At 42.0% G+C, this 22,402-nt stretch overlaps 1 protein-coding gene across 2 annotated transcripts in view; it reads left to right on the plus strand.

The window, feature by feature from the left end:
- Nucleotides 1-22,402, plus strand: part of XPR1 (xenotropic and polytropic retrovirus receptor 1) — a 117,458-nt gene that overhangs the window by 68,493 nt on the left and 26,563 nt on the right. For both annotated transcript variants that reach the window (XM_041420020.1, XM_041420021.1), the window contains exons 3-9: nucleotides 4,835-4,936; nucleotides 11,060-11,283; nucleotides 15,378-15,527; nucleotides 16,059-16,142; nucleotides 16,623-16,704; nucleotides 19,572-19,759; nucleotides 20,052-20,231. In XM_041420020.1, coding sequence (XP_041275954.1) covers nucleotides 4,835-4,936; nucleotides 11,060-11,283; nucleotides 15,378-15,527; nucleotides 16,059-16,142; nucleotides 16,623-16,704; nucleotides 19,572-19,759; nucleotides 20,052-20,231 — 1,010 coding nt within the window. The remainder of the gene's footprint in view (nucleotides 1-4,834; nucleotides 4,937-11,059; nucleotides 11,284-15,377; nucleotides 15,528-16,058; nucleotides 16,143-16,622; nucleotides 16,705-19,571; nucleotides 19,760-20,051; nucleotides 20,232-22,402) is intronic.

Raw genomic sequence — 22,402 nt, forward strand, 5'->3', positions numbered from 1 at the left:
ATTGGACAGTATTTTAATTTGAGGTCCACTTTTGGTGGATGGAATAAATTCCAGAAGAGATGCACACCATTACATGTGCAGCTCACAGCTCAGATGTTAGGGTGGAATAACATGAACACAAATGTTCCTTCATTCGCAAGCAGAATTTTTTTGTTGTTCTTTTATTTATTTGGCTTCCTTCTTCTTTCTACAGCAAGAATAAATCCTGGGAAGAAATTTCTATAGCTGTACTTAAAGCATGAAAAAGTCTGTACAAACAAACTTTTATTTGTCCCAAGGTGGGACATAAAAGTTCATGGTGAATAATTAAATTACTGAAAGTTTCAGTAAATAATCCAATTTGCAGCTGACCCAAGTGAGAAAGGGAGTTGCCTTGTGGAAAAACTTTTCCTTTGGAAAAATACCCCAATAAACACCAGGTGTGTAGAGACAATAATCTCAGTCCTTGCACTAAGGGACTTCACAGTCTGATTTTTTTTACCTGCAGGGTTTCACTGTGGTGTGTAAAAAGGCTGGGGAAATGAGAATTTTGGTGCTGCAGATCTGCCAAGGGTATGAGAGAACTGTGATGGTTGAGTAGACAGACAAAGCTGATGGGATTTTGGAGACAGATACAGGTTTTCATTATAGTGACCCACTTTTTAACATTCTCAGTAGCAATAAAAGTGTCTTTTTCTTCTTTTTTTCCCAGGTGTGCCACTGGGCCTGGAAGTATAAGCTGTTACTGTCTTTACAGAAAGAAGAAAACTACCCTTTAAATACATAACACTGTGGCTGTAGTTCTAGTTGAGTGCTGGGTACAGGGTATGGAAAAATGAAAAAAATTAGTGTATTCAAAGTGGTGCTGATGTTAAACTTGTGATCACCTGTTCAGTATTATTTGATGTGTTTAATGCCAATGTTGAGCTTGATTTTTATTTTTATTTCCCTGACTAGATTTCAGATCCCTCCTCATAAATGAAATTCCTCCTCTGTAGCTAAAGTGTTGAAATAATATTACTCAGGTAGAGCTGTTTTGTGGCAAACAGAAGGTGATTCAGAGAACTACACCTGTGCTAATCTCATAACAAAGCTAATTAATCTTTTTAAATTAAATTCTCTTTAAAATTCAGCATGATAAAGAGTAGAGCACTTATTAAAAATGATTATTTTAAAGGCCACTGTTCTTTTCTAAAATAAAACTTTTACTGGTGTGTTCTTGCAAGGCAGTGAGTGAGCAGAGCTGCCTGGGATGCTGATCATTGTTTGTATATACTACAGGTGCAGAAAATGAGAAATTAAATGAAAAGTTGAGAGGAGCACTGAGAAATTAGTGTAATTTGGGGTGTAATTTGGATGTTAATTTTTCAGCTTCAGGTTCTGTTTTAGGTGTGCCAACATCTGAGCTCTCTGCAAAGCTGAAAATGTGGCAGGGGGGAGTATATCCAGATTGCTGCTGCTTTGGGCTTTGCAAGTAAAAGCAAGAGGTTTGCAGGCTTCCTGTGTTTGGCTGTTTTTTTTTTTTTTTTTTTTTTTTTTTTTTTTTTTTTTTTTTTTTTTTTTTTTTGTTTTTTAATTCAGGACAGGGAATCCATAGGAGGATGAGGTCTGGAAGGTGCAGTATTGATCAGACAGTCTGTTGGAGCTGAGGGTAAATGGAGTATGAAGGCTATAGAAAAAGAACAAAAGGAAGGTTAGGCCAGCTCTCCTTGGCCACTAGAGCTGGATGCCTTTTAGAAACATCCCCTGTTGTCATGGAGCTCCTGAAGCCAAGGCCAGGGGTCTGGCACTGTGATTTTCTCATGGCAAAACAGCCTTGTCCTGTCCTAGCCTTGGGGGGAAATAAAGAAATGAATAAATAAATAAATAAAGGCAGTAGCCTTGGCAGCACTTGTCTTTTATTGCAGCTCAATGACTGAACTGCAGTGGGACCAGGACCAAAGGGAAGCCTTTTCTTCACAGAGATTCCTGATTTTTTTTTAAATTTATTTATTTTTTAAAGTCTGGCATCTACTCTGGTCAGCAAAATATCTTTTGTAAGGCAGCATTTGACATTTGGAGAAGGATTTTAGATAGTTTATGTAGAACTTGCTTTTCTCTGAATCAGCAGTGTTTTGAGGTTGAGATAGAGACCTGAATTCCTAATCTCAAGGGTTTTGGAAGGGCTTCCAGTAGGAGTTGGTTTGTGTTCAAAGCCCATTTTCCTCTTCCAAACTTTAGATTATGGTCAAACTGTTCAACACACTTATTTGTAATTTCTTGAACTAGTCAATAATTTACAGAACAAGATATCAATTGTGTTATTTGACATTGATTATGTTAGTTCACATCTGTGTTGCTTTACTGAACTTTTTGGTCTCTTAGAAGAGAAGAAACACATTCTTACTTGACTTTATGGACAAAAAGAATATTCCATGCTTAAAGAGATTTTCTTTTTTTTTTTTTTTTTTTTTTTTTTTTTTTTTTTTTTTTTTCATCCTTTGGTACTGCCAGAAGTGTAATAACTTGCTTGGTCTTACTATTATATGGTGAATGTACTGAAACATAAAAACAAGCGAAGGTAGAAGAGATGTAGTGTTTCCACAGGAGGAGAGCAGTAAGCCTGTGTGCCTTTATTCTTTATGACTTATTTTTTAAGTGCAGGAAATGATGGTTCCCCCATGTCAGAAAGCACCTCTAGATAAACTTTTTTGCCAGACATAGGTAAACTCTTTGTGCTGGAGAATTTGCCTTTCAGGTCCATCCTTAAGAGTCACCTCTGCTTTGGTACCTCCTAATTACTATTACTTGCAAAGTTTCAGGCATCTAGTGAATAAAATCTCTGCATTTTTAGTATTGCATAATAATTTCTGCTGCTTCACCCCCTCCCCTGTTTGTGCTTTGCTCTCAGGTCAAAGATTTGGAAGTCTTGGAGGCAAGTTCAGATCAGCCTTTCTGGGAGGGCCCCAGGCTGGGATGCTGCAGCAGCTGGGACTCTGCTGGTAGGACCCAGCAGCCCTGGAGCAGAGTTCTTTTCTTATTTGCTGTGCCTGTGGTGCCCAGGCTGCCCACGAGGAGGGATCCATGTGGGAGCTCTCTGTGGAGTGGGATTGCTCATCCGTGGTCCAGAGCCCTGGAGCAGGGCTGGAGTGACACTCCAGCAGTTCTCCTGCAGCAAAGAGGAGCCCAAGCCCTGTCATCCCAGGGTTTGTGTGCTCCAGGGAGGGAGTCCTTATCCTCAGGAGCAGCCACAGAGCTGCAACTATAATGATTGGATAAGAAAATAACCCTGGGAGCCAAAGCTTGGAGTTTGGAACAGGCTTGAGAATCCTTCCCTACAAGCCCTGGGGTGGTGGAGTTACAAACACCAGGCAGAACTGGTTATTTTCTCTCTGTTTACTCTGTAAAGCATCATCAGACTCCAAAAGAAAACAGACTTCTTCCAAAGCTGCCCCTGCACTGCAGTTTTGTGTTGTGCTCTTTGCTCTTTCCATACCATCCCTTAAAAATGGTAGGTTTGTGGGGCTTAATATCAGAGCCAAACCAGAAAAATCTAAATGTTGGAATTTTGTATTTAAATGTTCTCTTGAGGTTGGTTTTACATAGAAATTAATGTTAAAAGAAAGATTTCTTGGTTATGACAGTCCAATATGTGTATGTGATAGTGAATGAAGTTTCCCTGTAGTCATTTGTCTTCTCAATTTAATAACATTTATTTCAACATCTGTTTGAATCTGGTAGAATCAGCATCCCTGGAAGTGTTCCAAAAACGTGTGGATGTGTCACTTGGAGACATGCTTTAGTGGTGGGCTTGGCAATGATTGGATTCACTCATCTTAATCCAACCTGAAGCAATTCTGTGGTTCTGTGGTCTACTTCTCAGCGTTGTTGAGACCATAATGAAATCTTAATTTTCCTGTTTGTATTAACACTAACCCTTGCAATCTGTGAGAGTGCATGAAGATTCAGGGGCTGTAACTATAGGAGGGTATGAAGAGCCTGCATTGATTCAGCATTAGGAACATTTGGTTTTTGACAGTACTGAAATTAGTAATTATAGCCTGTCTTGATTTTTTTTTTACTCATTAAACTAATTTCTTAATTACTAGAAAATGCATTCTGTCTTTGAGATTCTGCTCTATATTTTTTATAACAACAAGGTGACTGAATAGCTGCTTTAATTTCAAGTTTTGACTTTAATTATGGAATTGTATGTAGTTCTTGCAAAAGAATTAAAACTGTTCCAGAGCAGTGGGGTGAAGGAGAGTTGTGGAACTGATCACAATCACCATAATTTAGGCCTTTTCATTTCAACTTTGCTTATGAGAAAAGCTTTTATTTTCCAGGAGGGAAGCTTCCACACAGTTTTCTGTATGGATTTCTCTATGGATTTGTGTATGAATTTCAGTGTGCTGTGGTGCTGTGTTTGTGTTTGAAGGATTAGCCTGGTGAGAAGGTGGGAATGGTGGCTGAAGCCGGCGAGTCCTCCTGGAAGATCAGGTGGAGGCTTCAGTTAAAAACTCAGTGTTTTCCTTCTGAGCACAAGTGTTTGCCAAGCTGGAGTGAACACTTAGGGTCAGATTCGGTCTTTGAAGCAAAAGTGGAATTGTGAGGTCTGAAATAGCGCTTGGAGGATCAAAAAGGTGATGGCAACTTTGGTCAGGGTGCTGTTATGAGCATGTCCTTCTCCCTCTTGGTGCAATTCCTTTTACAACCAAATATGTGTTCCCTCCAGCCCTTTGGACTTGGTTGTTCTTCTTCCTCTGCATGACAAAGATGGATTTGCTCTGAAGAACTATTTCCATGGCAGCCACTTGTAAAATTGTCCCTATGTCCTTCTGTTACAACTTCTTTGTTTTTCTGTTGTGTTTTGTAGACACAGATGAGGACACGGTGAAAAGATGTTTTGCCACGTTTGAAGAGAAATTCTTCCAAACCTGTGAGAAAGAACTTGCCAAAATCAACATTTTCTATTCAGGTAAGGTGCTTATTTTGTGTGTATTTGTAGAAAATTCAACAACAGAAAAAGGGCCTGAAGGTACCAAACTTTCAGGATAACCACAGTGGTGATGCAGGTCTACCATCAGGTAATTAGAGGGCGGGTTTGTGTGGAAAACTGCTCTGGTTTAATCACAGATCTGGAGCTCAACCCTGGTATTAACCTGGCTAACCCTGGCTGGAGGGAGAATGAATGGCAGGTGATTTCATTTCTTTGAACTTTCAAGGAGTCCTGCTGAATTTTATGGAGATGCTCTTCAAACTAAAGGGCACAGTCTTTCAATTTTTTTTTTTTTTTCACAATCTCCTGGCCATGATTTAGGTGTGCTGAGCCTCCTAGCTGGTTTTTCCTGAGCTTCTGCAGGAACAGCTCTTGTGGGCTTGCCTGTGTGTGCTAGCTTGATCTTGATGGGTCCAACAAGTTTTTAAACACAGAGCTCTCACTGAAACCCCTGCAGCTTTCTGGAGTACAAAAGCCAGCAGCAATTGCCATGGCTGTGTATTTTGAGTAAAAAATGTTGTCATGGTAAGAGTGGGGATTTCTAGGTGTCTTATCCCAAGTGCTGGTTTTTGTTGTTTCCTCTGAAAAAGTTGCCTTCCCATCCTGTGTTTTGAAAACAACTTTAGAACGGGTTAATTGGAAATTCACCCTGTAAAATTGCTACAAAAGGCTTGGTGTGCTCTGGCTCCTCCTGCCATTACACTTCAGATGATTTTCAGCCTCTTTTGGTGAGGTTTAAAATGGGGTTTCAACTAGAAAAGCATTTAAATGTAGATACAGCAGTGCATTGGCTTCCTCTTAACATGTTGATTTATTAACTTAGTGCTATAAACAGGATTTGCACCACAATATGGTAGCCTTTTTTAGTTCTGATTTTAATCTGATAACAAAGGCACAGCTGAATTGTGCAAAAATATTTTCATAACCATTGGGTGATGACTTTATTGCTGGCTCTTTTGCTGCCAGCCAGGATCTGGGTTGTGAACTTGAGGAGAGCTGAAAGCATGATGGATGCAGTGGCTGAGCTCTGCAGCTTCCCTCTGTTCAGCTTCCATCTAGGGAAGTAAATCTCCTTGGGGCTGGCTGTGCCTGCTCTCCCAGCTCCCTGGAGCAGTGTGGGTGTCAGGACAAGAGGCAGTTTTTGTAGGTAAAATTGATATTTTTATTTGGTCAGCTGGGTTTTACACTTTGTAGGCATTTTTCTGCATGCAGTTCATACGTACCTAAGTCAGAGCACTGCTCTGTGTTGTTTCCCTGGGACATCTTGTGCTTCTATCCCAGATCTGAGGGCTTTATGCTCAGAAACTTCCTTTCTGAGCCATATCACATCCTGTGCACTGGGAGCTAGACTCTGTGCAGGAAGTTCTGTCAATTTAGATGCACAATACAGTTTTATAATTTCCCCTAATGAGGACCTGCTGCCACACGTGCACCCACATATACACACCCATTCCAGCATTGTTTAAAATGGCATTAATAACATAGGGTAGGATTGGGGTTTTTTTTCCCAGCTAGCTGTCATTTCAAAAAGTTCTAGGAGAGAATACATGTAATTTGAAAATCTCCTGTGATAAGATTAAAATAAGTCTTTTATTTGCAGAAGAGCATGTGACTTTCGTAGAATGGAAACCCTGTTATTATTGTTATTAGCATTGAGCTGCAGCAAGAAATGTTCCATCAGTGGTTCCTACCCTTGATCCTGTCAGAAATTTGTCGTGTTGGACCCTATTGTAACTCCAGGCATGTGTTGGCTTGGATTATGACCTGGCACATCCTATTTATTATAGGTTTATTACTCAGCTTATTACACCCCTGTCTTTACTATAGTAAATATTGTTCATTTTTCAAGAAAATCACATTTTCTGTTGATCACTGCTTCATTTCCTCATCATCTTTCCCTAGGCTGAAGGCTCCTCAGTGAGCATCACCCACAGCACAAATAACCTCATCCTCTTGGGGTGGCCTGGTGCTGAAGCCCAATTCCTCCATGGAGCACTCAGAGCTGGAGTGGCTGCTGCAAAAGCCTTTCTTTGCCCTTCCTTGTGTGCTCCCCTCAAACATTCCCTTAATTCCTCTGCCCATCATCCCACCTCAGTGAAAAGGAAAACTGCCATTACCTAAATCAGATTTGATAAACAATTTGCAATTTTTTTTGACTGTGCTCAAGGAGATCCATCACCAACTAAAAGACGGAAGAATTGCAGTAAAATTTTCAGATGGTTCCAGCAGAAGAATGCCTAGTAAATGCCTACACTCCTTTTACTTATAGTTCTAATTTATTAGAATTATTTTACTAACAGAAATAAAATAAAATTAGAAAACAACTGTATAAAACCCTGCACAACAATTTACAAAATTTACAAAGCTGGCCTGAGCCACATTTACAGCACTGAAGAGACCAATAAGACACTAAATAAGCCAAGCTGCATCCCACAAAAAGAGACTTTCTAAGTCTTTTTTCCAAAGAAGTATTTTTCCTGAACCAATTAAGAAAAAACCTGATTAAATCTACTTTTGAAAAACCCCTTCAGAGGTTCTCTCCCAGATTTACCTTAAACCAAAACACTATTCAAGTGCTAAAGTTTTATCTGTGGCCAATTTTGGTTTGTGTTTGGGATTTTCTAGGTGACAGGTTTGTTATATTTTAAATCACAATCATCAGAACTTGACTAAACAGTAGCCAGCAACATTTCCTTGGTTAATTTAGGAATTGTAATTTGTAGGAAACCCTGGCTTTAAATTGGGAAGCAAAATATTGAACATAAAATGTACAAGTAGGGAAGGGAAGGAATGCTAAAACTAAAATGTGTGGCTGGCAGGAAGTTCAGGCTGTTGATCACCTCCTGTCTGGTGGAACAGGCTTTGATCACACCCATGCCCATGTAAATTGGAATCTGGGGGGAAATTTTCCTGGTTCTTTAGTGCAACAGTCTTTTTTCCACCATCCTTATGTGTGAACTTTCATTTAAACTTGGAAAATGAAGTCAAAAACCAGCTTGGAGCTGCGTGGTTGAGGTGATAACTCTTTAGGCTCTTTTAGTCAGAATTTTAGCAGCATTTTTTGGGCCAAGCTGCTGCTTTATGGCAAGCACTTTTGTTGAAGTCTGCCACTATTGGTTTTGGATTTCTTGTTAGTCTTGGCCATGAAATTACACTTGAGCTGAGGGCTCTGTGGGCATCAGGTCATGCAAAATGCTGCAACACAAGAGTGGTTCCAGTTTCTAAGCTTTTTTTTTTTGTTCTCTTGAGCAACATATTTTTAAAAGTCACTTTTCAGAATGTTAAATTAGTGATAGACAGTGCTAAATTAGTGATAGTGGTATATGACACTTCAGTGATTTTGGAGTACACTGCAAACTGAGAAATTAATTTCTATTCTGCTTTGCTGTTTCCCATGGCAATTTCCTAGGAGGTTTTCAGAACTGCAGCACACTTTGTTTTGTTTTGTTTTGCTTCTCCATTGAGTCTCGATGGTAAAAAAAATCATACCTTAATAAGATGAAATGATTTGTGGATGGGATAACTAGAGTCAGTGCAGGAGGGAGAAGGTGGTGACAGGATGGTTGTTTCTCAGGAGGGGCATTTTTTATGGATAGCTACAGTCATAAATATTTCAAGGCATCGTATTTTCTTTAAATGTGGTGTTATTAGGCTGATGGATGTTAGGATTTTTCTGGACATAGGGACAGTGGAACAGTGCTTTCAATTGAAAATATTAATTTAAGCTCTTCCACATCTACTGATTTGATTTAAAGGAAATTTCAGTGTATCACAGATGGTTTAATAAATGTTTTCAATATAGAGAGTGAACTTCTGAGCTTTATTTTTATGAAGGCTTTTGATTTGAACAGATATCTGTTCCTTCTTCCCGAGGGAGTTCCCAAAGTGGGGAGGGATTATTGTTTTGGCAGTCTGATCTTGTTGTGGTAAATATAATGTGGTTGTAGGTTGTGGGCAGACAATGCTGACTGTGGACTGCACTGCCTCTGTTTGCTGGAGTCCTTGCAGCTGTGGAAGTTGTCAGAGAGGAGTTGCCCTTTCCTGCATTTTAAATCTTCTTCCTTTATTAAAGTTTATAAGCAAGAAGTTTGGAGTTTCAGGCTCCCCTGTACTTGATTTCCTATAATGATCCCCATTTTCTGTTTGGAAAGGCATTCTCCTTCTGTCAAATACCTTATGCTCTGTAAAATTATTTATAGAGTAGTTTTGCTCTTAAAATTAAGCACAATTGAGTTAGACAAAGGAAAAGGAAGAGTAAATCAGAGTAAATCTGAGTGGGGAGCAGTTGTGAATTATCACTGAGTTATGTAAGACACTAATGAATAGAATTATACTGACATCCAGGAGGCTGGATGTTGGGGCAGAGCCTTGTGTAGTAGAGGGACCTTGGGATTTCTTGTGCAGTGCTGGGTGTCCTGCTGTGAATCTGGTCAGCATCTTCCTGACCAACACCAGCACCCATGGTCCGTGACCCTGCTTATCAACAGAGATGCCAAAGCTGTGACTGAAGCTCAGCAGGGGAAAAAAAGCCTGGAAGGAACCAGTTGTACAGAACAAAGAGGACGATAACAGTCTTTGCTATGCTGGTTTGAGGTTTAAAAGGTTGTTATTTAGCCAAAAATATTGTTTTCTGAGAGTACATAAGGCAGCATGTTTAAAGGAACACCTTCTTCATGCTTGAGGTGTGAGAGACTTGTTCTGAAAGCACATCAAAATGACATTTAAGTGGCCTCTTTAACCAGTAAATAACGAGGCAATGCTTCTAAAGTGAGGAAAAGAGGGATAAATTATTGCAGCAGATCATGCACAGCAGCCAGCAGTGTTGTAACTCCTGATCAAAGCAGAGCTGTGTTTGTCTGTCGCTGGGAGCTTGGCAGAGGGGCCGTGCTGCTCTCTGAGCAACAAAATTCAGTGTCACATTTGAAGTGTGGGGTTTGTCTTCTTTGATTTCCCTACTGTCACATGAAAAGATAGTAAACACATAGTCAGTAGTGGGTGCACAGATCTGAAAAACGCTTTGCTTACTCACTGTCATGTTTCATAATATTGTCTAACAGGATTTTTCTCTAATGCTCCTGCTGCACTTGATTTATGTGGGAAAGAGGAGCAGCTTTTCTGTAGTGTTCAGAGTAGATGTGTGGTCAGTGCTTTGGTATTTGGATGAGACCCTAAATTAAGCAGAATTAATTTAAAGTCCAGCCAGTGTGGGGACGCCTGCCCCACTGTCTTTGTGCTGGTTTGCAGTCCCCAGGTACAGCCTGGGCCTCTTCCATCCCTAGCAGGTATTTGTGTGGTGCTGGACCAAGCATCCTCTAGAAATCAAAGCTGGGATGGAAGCTGGGAGGTCTCAGTTCCTGGCTAATGTTGCTTTAGTCTGTGCTGAAGCAACAGCCCCTTGATTTTGACCCTATTAATTATGTTTTTTTTCCTTGAGAACTTACGTGTTTTACATAGGATTAATGATGAAAGCTTCCTCTTTTTCTCTGCCCCTGTGAGACCACATCTGGAGTTCTGCATCCAGGTCTGGGGCTCAGAGCACAAGAAGGACATGGCCCCATTAGGGTGGGTCCAGAGGAATGGAGCTCCTCTGCTCGAGACAGCCTGGGAAAGCTGGGGCTGTACAGCTGGAGAAGAGAAGGCTCCAGGGATCCCTTAGAGCCCCTTCCTGTGCCTAAAGGGTCCAAGAGAGCTGGGGAGGGACTTGGGACAAGGGCTTGGAGTGCCAGGACAAGGGAGAATGGCTTCACAGTGACAGAGGGCAGGTTTGAATTAGACATGAAGAAGAACTTCCCTGTGAGGGTGCTGAGACCCTGGCATAGGTTTGTCCAGAGAAGCTGTGGCTGCTCCATCCCTGGAGGTGTTCAAGGCCAGATTGGACAAGGAACACGTGGGAGGGGGTTGAAATGAGATGGCCTTTGACCCAAGGCAGTCTGTGATTCCACCCTGCGAAAAGAGTGCTTGAGTTGACCACGCGCCGGGGGCAGGCTGCACAGTACGGCGCATTTCACCCACAGGCACGTCACTTGGGTTTTGGGCTGTTTTTAGGGCTGGCTGGGCCGTGCGTGGCCCTCCCAGGTGACGTTTCCCTCTCCCTGCCCACAGAGAAGCTTGCGGAAGCGCAGCGCAGGTTCACCACGCTCCGCACCGAGCTGCAATCCACCTTGGACGCGCAGAAGGAGGCCAGCGGGGCCTCCACGCTGCAGCGGCGCCGAAAGCCCGTCTTCCACCTGTCCCACGAGGAGCGGGTCCAGCACAGGAACATCCGAGACCTGAAACTGGCCTTCAGCGAGCTCTACCTCAGCCTCATCCTGCTGCAGAACTATCAGGTACCCGCCACGGGCGGCGCTTCCGCGGAGCGCCGTGTGTAAACGTCCCTGTGCTTTGCGTGTCCTTCGATGCCTCAGGTTTAGCTTTTCTGTTTTTCAGGTTCTGTGCTGCTTTAGTGTGTGGGTCTGGGCTTCGTGTAAAGGGATGGTGAGCTCTCTGCACAGAGTGGGGAGACAAAACATTTCCTTCAGTAGCTGGGTACCAAGGACAAATGATCCAAATCTCAGCCCAAGAGCACAAACACCGTGGGCTGAAGAGAGAAAAACAAGCAGGATGGGATTGCATGGGCTGAAGCTGGAATTGGACAATTAACTCCAATGGAGTTAATTGGACCAGAACTTATAAAAGTATGAGACCCCATGACCAGTCGTCCATTTTGTGACCATTTTGGTTCATCTTGGGTGCAGCCCTGGCTGGGCTTTTGGGCTGCCCAAGGTGGATCCATTGAGGCCTTTTAATAAATCCCTACTTTATTCTTTAACTCTATCTAGCCTCTGTTCTAGGTCAGCCTTGACAAGGCATCACCTTGAGTTGCCTCACTCAGTTTTACATTTATTTCTTCCTTTTTTGGGGAGCCCTAAACACTTCTGAAGAAAAGGCAGGTAGCAGTGTACACCTGGTTGCTTTAACTGAGCTAGAAGTGCTAAGCTGACCTGCAGAAGGACTTTTCCTTCCTCCTTTTCTGGGCTGGCTGACCCCAGCACCTTTGTCCTGGCAGGACCTCTTCCTTCTGTAGTGTGTTTTTCTATGCAGGGCAGGTTGGGGAAGAAGCTCTTTTATCTTATATTTGTGCTGAAACTTGAAATCCCAATATACTGTTTCCTCTTGGCGTTACCATGTTAGTGGCTGTGACCTTGCTGTATCAGAATTTCTTGCTAAAACATCAATTTAAAAAATATATATTTTGATTTCTGCAGGATACAGGCTCATTTGCCTTGAGGTATGAAAACAAACCAATCTTTAGTTGTACTTGGATTTTTGGTTTGGTTGCAGATGCTGATCTTGTTCCAAAAATCTTGAAATAAAAATCTGAAACTGTTAATAAATTTTTGGCTGGACTACCTCTTCTGGAGTTAAATGCTCTGAAATGCTTTTAAGTGTTTTACTGTGAGGGGCTCTAGCTTGTTAATTAAGAATGTTGGAGCTTAAATTGACTACATGTTTATTTAGATCTTTGACAGATCTTTACTGCAGAATTTTACTAAACAAAATTCACAGTCAGAATAAATTGAATACCACTCTGCTGTATGGACAGAGCTTAGTCTCCCAAAATTCTGAGTATTTGTACCTCTCCTACAGTGATGTTATCTTTGAGCATGTGTCTGGAAACTCTGAGTTTCTTAATAAAATATTTTAACTATTAGTGGTAGTTCCTAGTGCAAATTCCTGGGAAAGGTGGAGTATCTGTGTCTTTTTAGGAATAGAGTGAAGCAGCATTACCTGCTGTGATTTCTTCCCTTACATTTATTTTCTAACAGAAGACAGCTATACTTTTAATTAAAAAAAATCAATTCTGAGGCTTGATGAAGAATTTAAATAGGGGCTAACATTGATCATTCCCTTGGGAAATCTTTTCCTACTATTCCTCAGTGAAGAAAGGCAGGTTGCACACTGATATTTTTGCTTTTTGCTTCCCTGAGTCCAGACCCACTGTAAGTCTACTAAATATTGATCTAAATCCCATCTGGTTTTGATAGCTTTCACACTTTGCAGAGGCAGCAGAGCTGCTTTCTACAACATAACTCCAGAGAGAGAATGAGAAAAATTCCTTCAAATTGGTATTGAAGTGGAGGACAAGGAATACAAACACAAAAACAGACATAAAACTAAATCGCAGAGTACTGCTGTTGTTAATCACTCTTGAGCTTAGAGTATAACAATGAGGAATATTCAAGCTCTTGCAGTTTTGGAGAGAAGAAAAAACAACAACCTGGTGGGATGATGATGATGAGCCCTCCTTGTAGGTGATAAAAAAATGAAATCAACAGCAGCATTATAAATATCAAACTGGCTTTGATGAAATGCTGATGCCTTGAGTTGGGTTACACAGGAAGGAAAATCCACCTGAAGCAAATTTCTCAGTCTCTTAGGGGTGAACAAATGCATTCATTCCTGAGGTACACAAACCAAACATCAAATGAAGCTATAAGCAGTCTCCAGAGCAGCTCTTGCATGTTTAACTTATCAGTGATTAAACTTCTGATAAAATTCATTTATTATTACCAGCAATGTACAATTCTAGACTGTGTATGTAGATAAAAAAAATCTATCTATTTGAAACGCTGTGTTTTAGGACAAACAAATGCGGAGAAATTAAGCATATAAGATTTAGTTACTTATTCTGTATATAATATAGTGCATTTATTGGGTGAATAATAGAGGCTGAAGCAGTTTTATTAAATTATCTTGCTGGTGCATTTCCTGATATATATGAGCAAAGGTTTCTTGAGTCCCCTGTTTGATTCTACTTGATGTTGCATTATATTATTGCCTAAATTGCACTGTTTGTTGCTTGTGGAGGGTGTTTGGTTGTTTTGGGATTATTTTTCTATTTTTTGTTTTTTGTTTTTTGGGGGTTTTTTTCCCTTTTTTATTGGGTTTTTTGTTTTTGTTTTCATAAAATGCAGCAGAAATGGAGGTCCATTTCTGGAAATTGGAGAAGGCCCCTTGCCAAATAAAAGCAGCAAGAATAGCAAAATATCAGACTGCATAAATGATGTTTGTTCTGTTCCACAGTCCCATCACTGTGTGTTCCTTGTCAGAAACATCACTGTGACCAACAATGCTTTTATCATGCACTTGGAGGTTGCAGAATTTTTACAGCCAGAGGATGAAATGCCACTGGAGAGGTTTTAGGGTGTCTGGTGTAAACATATCCCAGCCAGCAAGGGCACCGCAGATTTAGGCTGGTTTTGTACCCATGGCAGATGAAGGGATGTTATTTCAGGCCACAGAAAGGTCCCTGACCAAAATCATCCTTTTGTTGCAGTTTTTTTTTGTGTGAAATTTCTGCTCTCCTTGGGGTGGAATGCTGGCTTTTCCAATATAAAGCAATTAAAGTCTCTTGTCTGCAATGAGGCAGGTCATTAATGCTTTGGCTTCCTGCTCCTGTCTCCCCAGCCTCATTTCCCACCTAGATGGGAGGGTCTGGCATTAAATCACTCTAAGCATAATTACATTGAAAATAATTTCACTAAGTAGTTGGTGCCTCTCTCCAGGGCATTAGATTTTGCTGTTTTCTCTGGTTTTCTTTCCAAGCTGCTCTCTAAACTTTTTTCAGAAGTGAGTCTTGCCACGGTCTCTCTGTGTTTCTGCTGTTGCTTGAATGAACATTGAGTTTTTTAGGCAGCATTTCCTGCACAATGAAATGGAGGATTCCAAATACATCATGCCACAGAAATTGCTGCTGTGTGATGAGCTCTGCCTGTCTTAGGTACTGTGCACAGGTGTTGAATCAGGGATCATCTATAACTTGGAAATCAACAGTTGCTTCTTGTTTTAAGCATTGTGTGCTTGTCTCTACAGACTGGAGAATTACATCTCCCACATCCGCAAGCCTAAGCTGGTTTTGCAGTCATTGTGCAACATACTCTGAAAAAACATGCTGCTGTGGGGATGCACTTGTCTGGATTTAATCTGCAGCACTGACAACTTTCATACAAAGGCTTCCCTTCTATAATGAATTTAACTGGAGGACTTGATTTGAAACCAGTGTCAAGTTTAAAGAAGTCAGTAGCTCAGATTTTTCAGGAGGGAAAACCCCTTAAGGGTTATTTGTCTTCAAGGTAGCATCAGGTCACTTCTTGCATAAAGGAGGAAGGTGGAAATGATCTGGCTTTTCAGGAAATAAAAAGCTTTAGGTAGCTTCCTTTTTATTCCACATTTTTTATTTTATTTTCTAGGATTATATATTCCTTATAATAAAGTAAGAACTCAGAAACTTCATGACAATAAAGACAATAATTTTGATTCTTATTAACGTTTCCTTTCTCGCTAGCACTGGGGAGAGAGCCATTTCTTTTTCCTGGAAGATGGCTGTGGTTTAAGAGATGGCTGGGGTTTAAAAGCCAGCATGTTCTTCCCTTGCCTGCAGAACCTGAACTTCACCGGCTTCCGCAAGATCCTGAAGAAGCATGACAAGAACCTGGAGACGGCGCGGGGGGCGGAGTGGAGGGTGGCCGAGGTGGAGGTGGCTCCCTTCTACACCTGCAAGAAGATCAACCAGCTTATCTCCGAAACAGAGGTGAAGAGGCTGGCCTGGGCACTGCCAAAAATCCCCCAAAAATGGGGTCTTGGTCACTGCTGGTTTCTGGAAGTGTTCAAGCACGGGTTGGATGGAGCTCTGAGCAAACTTGTTGTAGTGGAAAGCTCCCCTGCCCATGGCAGAGGGTTGGAACAAGATCTTTAGGTCCCTTCCAACCCAAACTCTTCTATGACACTGTAATTCCCGTAGTGTTTTGCCCTCTCTGTAGATTGTATTTACCACCAAGATGGATAATAATTGATTTTGAAATGCCACTGACTTCTGGCGCTGCTTACATCAGTATGGGTATGTTCTCTTCAGCTGGGAACTTTTCCCTTGGCAAAGCCTAGTGCAGCTGTAACTTCTGCCATGAAGGAACTTGGTGCAGCATGCTAAGCTTTTCACATCTTTCCATTAAAAGAATACTGGGCCAGGGCTCTCCTCTAACATGGAAACCAACCTTTAGGTTTGGTTTGACCAGGTGCTCATCATCCAGATGACCTTCAGTGGTGTGTATCTTTGTCTCCTCAGGAAGTGGTGACCAACGAGTTGGAAGATGGAGACAGACAGAAGGCAATGAAACGTCTGCGTGTTCCACCCTTAGGAGCAGCTCAGGTGAGACATGAGGGTTGTGGAGAGAAGCTGCTCCTCCAACTTGTCAAGGTGCCAAATCAGATTCAACATCTGAAGGAAACAGTGGAAATAATTGATGTGAGCGTGCATGGGGCAGGGCCAGATAATCTGCTTTAGTTCCGGAAGGTTTGGAAATAGGTTACTGCTCCTAATGCATGCAGACAAGGTAATGAAGGGAGGAGATAAATGCTAAAAGGAAATTTGTACTAATACAAGCAATATGCTTAGTGTTTGTGTGGTCTGGAATATTTTTCAGGGGCCACTGAGACTCCCAAGCTCTGTTTCAACATGGCAAGAATATTACACAGCATTTTCAGTTTAAAAAAACTTCATTTCAAAAGCAAGAGTGCAATCAGGGGTCAGGAGCTTGTGTTTGTGATTTTAAGTTGACTCTGCAAACTAATCTGACTGTGCTGATAACCTGTTTGCCTCACCTTAATTCTGCTGTGGCTTTGTTCACAGCCTGTACCAGCCTGGACTACATTCAGGGTTGGATTGTTCTGCGGGCTGTTCATTGCACTGAACGTCACTGTCATACTTTCAGGTAGGTGTCCTGCCATGGGTGTATTCTTCTCTCTTAGGGAGGGCCTGGACCTGGATGTTCTGGGTTAAATCAGAGCCATATCACATTGGTGTGAACTACAAGTTCTGCTCAGTGGTAGGTTATGGTTTTTCTCATGTTGTATATGTCAACGTTGAAGACAAAAATCCTTTTCTTCTGGTGTCCTCCTTATTTTTGGAGGGATATTCTGAGGGTGCAACATCTATGTGTAAAAACAGGTTATCATTCTGGGAACACACAGCCCATGCCCACCTTGAGACAGGTGCTTGTAGAACTTGAGCTTTGCATGGTGTTGACTCCCTAAAGAAAAGACCACCAGACACAGAGCCATGTGACCAGATGCCACTTGGGATGGAAATCAGGAACTCATTTGGAAATTCCTAGAATTTCAATACTTGGAGTCTGCTAATGGAATTAATTGACTTTTTCTTATTGGCAGTAGTTGGCAAGGATGTTTAAAAGCTACAGTAATGGGTGCATCTCTCAGGCCCTGGCTTTATTCTGCTTTGTGCCTTCTGAGTTTGGCCCCTGCTTAGAGTAGTACTGCAGATCCAGACACAGAGCTTAATCACAAGCGGCTTTACTAATTGTGTGTGTGATTTCTGGAGTGTTGTAACTTGCTTAAGCAGTACAAAGGAAAAGGCTTAACAAATCAACTTAGGAGCTCTTGCATTAGGGAAAGCCCATGTCTGTGTTTTTATGACTTAAAAGAATTTTTAATCGGATGTTTCTGTAATTGGATCCAGCCATCTCTTGGGATAAAATGCCTCTGTTTGAGGAGCTGTTTGCAGAGCTTCCTGTTTGGTCTTCCTGTGGTAGAGGCATGAAGTTGACCCATCTGCATGAAGGCACTGTTTAATGTGTAGAAACTGTTCTTTATTCATAATTTCTGTTACTTAAACGTTTGATCTCCGTGTGAGATGCAAAATGATTGAAGCCGGTTGTGTTTGCTTTCCCTCTCGGTGCTAAGAATGAAAAAGTGAGGCAGTTGTGAGAAGGAATTCATAAAAATTATTAGATCTCTAGAGCAGGTGTTACTAACCCAGTGTGGGTAATAGGTGTGTTGTATTAGCAGGCATGATCTGATAGCTGAACATTGCTGCAGATATTGGGCAAAAACCTGGATTCCAAGTGCAAAGTGGGTGTTTTTAATTGGCCCATACTTTGTTAACCTCTCAGCTGCTTTTGCCAAACTGTTTGTGTGATTTGATCAGCTAAGATAGGATTTTAGTGTTCTGTGTGGAGAATTTGTGAAACAGCATCAGAACATGGCTTCTGCCAGTAACCCAGTGCTGTACTGCCTGATTTGAAAAGTACAGCAGCAGCATTGTACAGAGATGAGTTCTTCACCACTTGGGGTCTGCGAAAGGCTGCAAAGCTACAAGTGGATCCCAGGAGGGTGTCACCCTAAAGAGGACAAATTCTGGGGCTTTACTATTTCTGTATGGGCTTCCCTAGGTGCCAAGCTAGTGTGTGAGGTTGGAATTTCACAGAAATGTGCATTTGTTTTATTAACCAGAAAACTGCAAGGTTTCATGCAAAATCTCAAACCCTTACAGTGGTCCTGCTCTTGCTTGAGAATTAGGCTGCCATTAGACTTGTCACCGGGGATATTTTCACTTCTTAGTCAGTATTTTTGGGGCTACTCTGCCCTGTTTGGAGTTTTGACCAGATGACCCATTGTGGTTCCTTCCAACCTTACCCATTTTGTAATTTCCTTTGGTTTTCAGGTAAAAATTTGAAAATCTTTCTTTGCAATTCCACATTTAAGACATAATTTCACATTTAAGTCATCTAATTTCTTTCAACTTTTTTGAAGGGTGTGTAACTTCTGTCCAAAAGTTGACTCTGTTTTGCCTGAATCCAAGAGTCTAAAGTTTTAAATATAAAGCAGCAATTCTGGAGTAATTTTTTTAATGCATGGCTTTTTCTCTGGAAGTTATGTAGTATAAAATGTAGATGCTGAACACAAGAAATTCCCTATGGATTTGCTTTCTCTTTTTGAGAAAAAGTTTGAAAAACTTGGGGCTGTAATTTAGGCAGTCCAGTGGGAATAAATTTGTAGCCTCAGTTCTGTAAAGTGCAGGTTCTTTCTTTTACCCCTCTTGGAAAGCACGTGGGTGAGAAACTCTCAATGAAACTAAAACTGAGGATTTAATAACTGTATTTTATTTATGCTTTTCTTATCAAACCTGTGCCTAGTGACTAGTCCTTTGCAAAGAGGTTTATGCTGGAGAAAGCTGCTGCTGTATAAGGCTGTTCATTGTTTGAAATGAAGCCTATTTGTTTCCAAACCCCTGCAAACTGAACAAAGGAAGCAACAGGCTTTGCAGCCCTGCTGCCTTGTGCTGGGATTTCTGTTTGGGTGGGGCTGGGTGTTGTAATTCTGGCCATGAATATGTATTGCATTACCATTGTACTGAGTCCGGTGATTAGGCGGGTTTAGCATTGTTTTAAACGCTGTAAATGGTTCCTCTTGGTTTTGTGGGGAGCTGAAGTGTTTGTGTATCTGTCTGTTGGGATTTCATCTCTATTAAAGCAGAATATTTAAGTGCCTCCAGTCAGATTTATGCTGGTGCTGTCCCTAGTGCCTACAGTGTGAGGCAGGGAGGCTGTTAATGACTCGATTACAGCAGCTGGAAAGGGAATTTTCCCCAGAATACTCCTAAATCCTCTGGCAGGCTAGGCAAAAAGTCCTCCACTTGCTGGTACATGCAGTTGTGTACACGTGTACCTTGTTTTCTCAGGGTACAGCCAAACATCTGAGATCCAGGATAAAGCCTTGCTTTGTGACACGACCTCTGTTATCCCTAAAATCCTTTTTTTTTTTTTTTTTTTGTCTTTGCCAGGTGTGGCTTTTATAGATGGACCAAATGTGTGGCCACTGGTGAGAATCTATCGAGGTGGCTTTCTCCTGATAGAATTCCTCTTTCTCCTGGGTATCAACACCTATGGCTGGAGACAGGCTGGAGTCAACCACGTCCTCATCTTCGAGCTCAACCCCCGCAGCAACTTGTCCCATCAACATCTCTTTGAGGTGAACAGGAGGGATTTTAGAGTGGCTGAGCCATGCTGAGGATCAGCAGGATAAATCCTGCACCATTTCCTGGCAAGGACTCCTAATACAATTAGAAGAGGAAGTTGCTGAAGTCTGATTAGATTACAGGATTGAGCACTGCTCTCCCTTTTCTTCTAATGAGAACACATTGCAGGTTTCAGGGCTGTGTTTTCATTAGGTGTCTGTTTGTTTGGGTTTTTTCCCTGCAGATTACTGGTTTCAGGGCTGTGTTTTCATTAAGTGTCTGTTTGTTGTTTCTTTTCCCCTGCAGATTGCTGGTTTCCTGGGTGTTTTGTGGTGCCTGAGCCTGCTGGCATGTATATATGGTCAATTCACCTACATCCCCATGCAGGTGAACCCACTCATCCTGTATGGCTTCATGTTGCTTTTTCTCATCAACCCTACCAAAACCTTATATTACAAGTCCCGTTTTTGGCTGCTCAAACTATTGGTAAGTGTCAAAGCTGGTTGAAATAAGTAATTGTTTGTTTAAATGCTGTGGCTGAACAGTAGCTGTGAAGTGTATACAGGTGTCACTAACCCTCAGGAAAGAGGGGTGCTGGGGGATGCTTATGCCACTGTGATTTATAGAGCAGACCTGATCAGGTGTTGACTGCAGATAGTTTTTGAGGATGGGTTTGCAGGAGCATATTCTGCTTCCTCTACCAGTTGACTTGTTAACCTTCCTATAGACAGCTGCTTACAAACTTTTGCATGTATGGAAACCCTTGAATGTCTTGCTTGTTTATTCCTTAACCTAGTGAAACAGGTTGATTAGAGATCCAGTGCTCTAAGGCAAGGCTGCATGGATGCTCCTCAGCCCAAACTGGGATAGTGCCAACGTTGAGAGGGTTCACCTTTGGAAAAATTACTGCCTATAAAATTATGTTCATGGGTGGGGTTTTTTCTGTTTGCGCTCTTAAACTCTTTGTTTGAGACCGAGCTCTTTATTTTCCTGTAAGATAAGTCTGGTAAATTCAATGTCAATATGTGTGCTGCTTCAGTGTTCCAGTTATAGGTGGGAGCTCTGAAAGAACAGTTTTCTGACTTGCTGGGTGACTCATGAGTTTCTTCCCAAATGGCTGTTTCACATGCTCTTCCCCACCCTGTGCACCCTTTTAAATTGGCTTTAATCAAGCTGGTTCCCCTGACACCTTCTTCTTGCTAGCACTTCTCTGAGAGCTTTGGGCAGAAGAGCGTTTGGCTGGCTGGCTTTCTTCATAGAATCATTTCAATGCCAATTAAAACAATTAACTGTATCTGGAACACGGCAAAGGTGAGACACAGCATCATGCTCTGAGGACGTGCGTGCAGGTATACACACAGTGAATTAACCTCTGTGAGCTCACCTCTGTCATTTGATTTGCTGCTGTGCCAGCTTCTTCCTTTGTGCCTTCCAGCACTCAGCCATCCCTCACAGAGGTACCTTTAGTCCCAAGCCTCATTAGTCTGACTGCTGTCCCCTGGTGCGAGGGGAAGCACTGGATGTGCTTTAACCATGAGCAATGTCTCTGCTAATTTACCTTAATATCTTGCCAGGGTAAGGTTCTCAGTCTCCACAGAGCTGTTAGGCTGTTTGCAGTTCCTGCCCTGTCCCAGTGATCTCCAGACTGTGCTGTAGTCTGAGATAGAGTTGTAGGATCTTGGAATATACTGAGTTGGAAAGGACCTTAAAGATCATTGAGTTCCAACCCCTCTACCACAGACAGGGACATTTTCCACAATCTCAGGCTGCTCCAAGCCCTGTCCAGCCTGGCCTTGGACACTTTCCAGGGATGGGGCAGCCACAGCTTCTCTGGGCAGCCTGTGCCAGGGCCTGCCCACCCTCACAGGGAAGAATTTCTTCGTTGTAGCTAATCTAAACCTACACTCTATCAGTTTCAAGCCATTCCCCCTTGTCCAATGCCCTTGTAAACAGTCTCTCTTCACCAAACCTGAACCATGGAGAATCTCGAGTTGGAAGGGATCCATCCATAAGGTTCATGGAGTACCTTAAGTGTGCAGAGGCCAGTTCATCCCAAGGTCTCCTAGGGGAAAAAAGCTTCATCAAAATGCAAGATCACCTTAATGGTGGGAGATGACACGGTACTTGTGTGCATTATGTGGAAGGAGGAAGGGGAAAGAAGAGGCCAGACCACATAAAGAGCAGCTTTTTTTGTGTGTATTTCTCCATGCAGCTGCCAGCAGCTCTCTGGGTGAAAGGAGGTTTAAATAGTGCAAGTCTTAGAACAGTTCTGCTCACACAAAATTATGTTTGGTGAGCATTTTTCTTCACGTGCTTCATATGTTTCATTTCCAGCCAAAACTGACATACCAGGTATAGCAGAGCTTTACTGGCACTTTCAGTTTTTCTGGGAACAAATCAGGGGCATGCTTGAGTGTGTTTAGCATTTCCTCATGGATCTAAAAGGCTTCCTTCCTCCCTCTGTGACCGACATCAACTGCTGGTTGAGGGTGGGATCTCTTGTGCTAATCCCTGAGGGATGGCAAAACATCAGAATTGATCTTCCTCTGAGTGAAAAAAGTGATTTAGCCTGTAGTAAAGTCTAATTTCCCTGCCAGGCTCTTCTTTCTTGCCTGAGTGCTTAGGTGAGCATTCTTTGTGCCTTTGCTGCCAGATGA

The sequence above is a fragment of the Onychostruthus taczanowskii genome, unplaced genomic scaffold (genome assembly GCF_017590055.1).
Source record: "Onychostruthus taczanowskii isolate IOZ18803 unplaced genomic scaffold, ASM1759005v1 scaffold63, whole genome shotgun sequence".
Lineage (NCBI taxonomy): Eukaryota > Metazoa > Chordata > Aves > Passeriformes > Passeridae > Onychostruthus > Onychostruthus taczanowskii.